At 49.7% G+C, this 2,664-nt stretch overlaps 1 protein-coding gene across 1 annotated transcript in view; it reads right to left on the reverse strand.

The window, feature by feature from the left end:
* INTS4 (integrator complex subunit 4) overlaps positions 1 to 2,164 on the reverse strand; it is a 26,463-nt gene extending 24,299 nt beyond the window's left edge. Inside the window, exons 1-3 of the mRNA XM_009867992.1 lie at positions 2,152 to 2,164; positions 1,649 to 1,755; positions 1,263 to 1,448 (exon numbers count right to left, since the gene is read on the reverse strand). Of these exons, the coding sequence (XP_009866294.1) occupies positions 1,263 to 1,448; positions 1,649 to 1,755; positions 2,152 to 2,164 (306 nt within the window). The remainder of the gene's footprint in view (positions 1 to 1,262; positions 1,449 to 1,648; positions 1,756 to 2,151) is intronic.
* Positions 2,165 to 2,664: the final 500 nt, after the last annotated feature.

A 2,664-nucleotide genomic window follows, 5' to 3' on the forward strand; every position in this document is an offset into this window, starting at 1 on the left:
TAAACTATTTCGTAATATCAGCCATTAATATTTGAAATCATAAAAAAATTACACTGAAATCAAGATTAAACTTCACAGCCACTCAGCCTTTGATTGATAAGGAAAATGCAATTTATATAAACACACTGTCCGTTCTCCCAACCTTCAAGCAGCTGTTTAGTATCAGTCATGCTCGGCTGCCGTTAGAAGAGATACAGGAATCTTCAAAATCTTCAGTTTACCACCATCCCAGAAACACAGGCTCAAAAGCAGCATTGCCAATAGATTTTCATGTCCTGTAAATCTTCCAGTAACCAAAACGGAGGAAGAGCAAAAAAACTGTCCTACCAAATGCTTCTTCCATCTGGTCTGAGGGAGTATCACGGATTTCACTTATTAAAAAAAGGAAATGTGTTTGGCTATGGAGTTGGTCGAAGGTCATCATAAAAGTCACTCGAATGATTTGCAAAAAAATTTGTACCAGCCCAAATCAGAATGGAATGAAAATGAAGGATGGGTGCAGCCCCCAGCAGAGGGAGATCCCAGAGGGATCCAAGTGCAACCTGATCTCCTCAAACGCACGCTGCTTCCGTCTTCCGAGTTTAATATCATTGATTCAAATATCCTCAATTCAAAACCCTGGCTGACCACCACGTTAGATGGGAGACTCATAAACTTTAAGAGTAATATACCCACACACCCGCAGGCAACCAGCACCAAGTAAAACTCTCAACCGCCCGGTCTTTGCTTGTACTTCTGCAAAGCAAGAAAGGTCTGAGGGGTCCCCACGCTCCACATGAAACCCAGTAAACCTCATCAACAGAGAACGCTAACGAATGTGCCCACGGGGCAAAAGATAAATGTCACTTAAAAACAAAGCAAGAGAATTCTTTCTGGACTTATCCCACAGCTTTCTTTCCTATCATGTGCAGGAGTGCCGGCAGCTTATTGAAACAGCAGCAACCGGTGCTGGATCAAGAAATGCAGATTTGTCACTAAAAGCAAGAGCCTGCACACACTCGAGTCAACAAACTGAAAAGCTTCTTCAGCTGTAACTGAATCAGGAATTGGGACAGATCACTCAAAAAGCTCTTCAAGCTCTCGCATTGCCCTCATACTCCAAGACCCAGCTTATTTTTCTAGGTAATTCTGACGTGCTAAACAGACCTCTGCTAAGTTAATTGAAGTATCTCTAACCTAAACCTCTTTGGGTTAATTTGCAGCCCCCTCTCAGCTGCCTCACAGAGCCCCAGAGAGTATCATCCTCTCCCAGCACCACTTGCCATGGCTTTGATAGCTGCAGTCCTAACACGAGGGTCCTGGTCATTAAAATGATCTCCTATGATCTTCTGGACATCTTTGGCAGCCTGGCTTTCGACTTCTTTCGCAGCACCTTTTTCCACCGGTCCAAGACAGCCGATTAACTGAAGACACTTGTTTCTTACTCCATGGGAAGAATCTGTCAGGTGCTGTGGAAGAGAAGAACAGGTATAACCGGATTCTTACAGTTCTCTCACCCCTTCAAAACAACTAATGGCACAAAGATTCCTGGCAGTTAATTACTATTGTAACAGTCACTTAAGAAAAATTAAAATAATTTAAACGCTGGCTGCGTATTTCTTTCCTGTGGCAGCGATAACATTTTCCTGCCCCGGGGAGGCCGCCTTACCTTGCACGCTACCTCCACCAGTCTCATCCTGACCGACGGATTCTCTGTGAGTTTTGTGCCGATCACCAACAGGGTGTCCAGCAGCTGAGCGAGGACTTGGTGAGACTCTGCAAAACAAAGCAACGAAAGGCCACGTCCCTCCGCGCTGAGCTCCCCACCAGCTGCAGACTCGCAGGCTCAGGTGGGTGAGGCCGCCTTACCTTGCACGCTACCTCCACCAGTCTCATCCTGACCGACGGATTCTCTGTGAGTTTTGTGCCGATCACCAACAGGGTGTCCAGCAGCTGAGCGAGGACTTGGTGAGACTCTGCAAAACAAAGCAACGAAAGGCCACGTCCCTCCGCGCTGAGCTCCCCACCAGCTGCAGACTCGCAGGCTCAGGTGGGTTGGAAGGTCCTCCTGAAACCTGCTCGAGGTCAGCACGAGCCCAGCTCCCTCAGCTTCTCCTTGTTCATCACCTATTCCAGCCCCCGACCGCCTCAGCGCCCCTCTGCTCAACTCACTCGACCTTCCCATGTTCGCCTGGCACCGGGGAGCCCAAAACTGGATGTGGCCTAACCTGGTGCTGAGTAATGGGGAATAATCTCTGCTCTCAGCTGGGAAGAGCTGGCTACGCTCCTGCCGACACAGCCCAACACACAGCGAACCTTCGCTCCATAACAGCATCCAAAGAGGTGCAGCCAACAGCTCAGTGTCCAAGTGGAAACCAGGAACAAGGGGTGATCCTCAAGGGTCCAAACTGGCACCAAAACTGTTTCATATCTCCATCAGTGACACGGGCACTGGGAGCGAGGGCACTCTCAGCAAGTTTGCCGTCAACACCGAGCTGTGTGGGGCGGCCAACAGGCCGGAGGGAAGGGATGTCATCCCAAGGGGCCTGGACGGGCTGCAGAGGTGGGGCCGTGCCAACCTCATGGGGTTCAACACGGCCAAGGGCAAGGTCCTGGCCCTGGGCTGGAGCAATCCCAAGCACAGACACAGGCTGGGGAATGAAAGGACGGGGAGCAGCCCCACGG

The sequence above is a fragment of the Apaloderma vittatum genome, unplaced genomic scaffold (assembly GCF_000703405.1).
Source record: "Apaloderma vittatum isolate BGI_N311 unplaced genomic scaffold, ASM70340v1 scaffold23214, whole genome shotgun sequence".
Taxonomy (NCBI): domain Eukaryota; kingdom Metazoa; phylum Chordata; class Aves; order Trogoniformes; family Trogonidae; genus Apaloderma; species Apaloderma vittatum.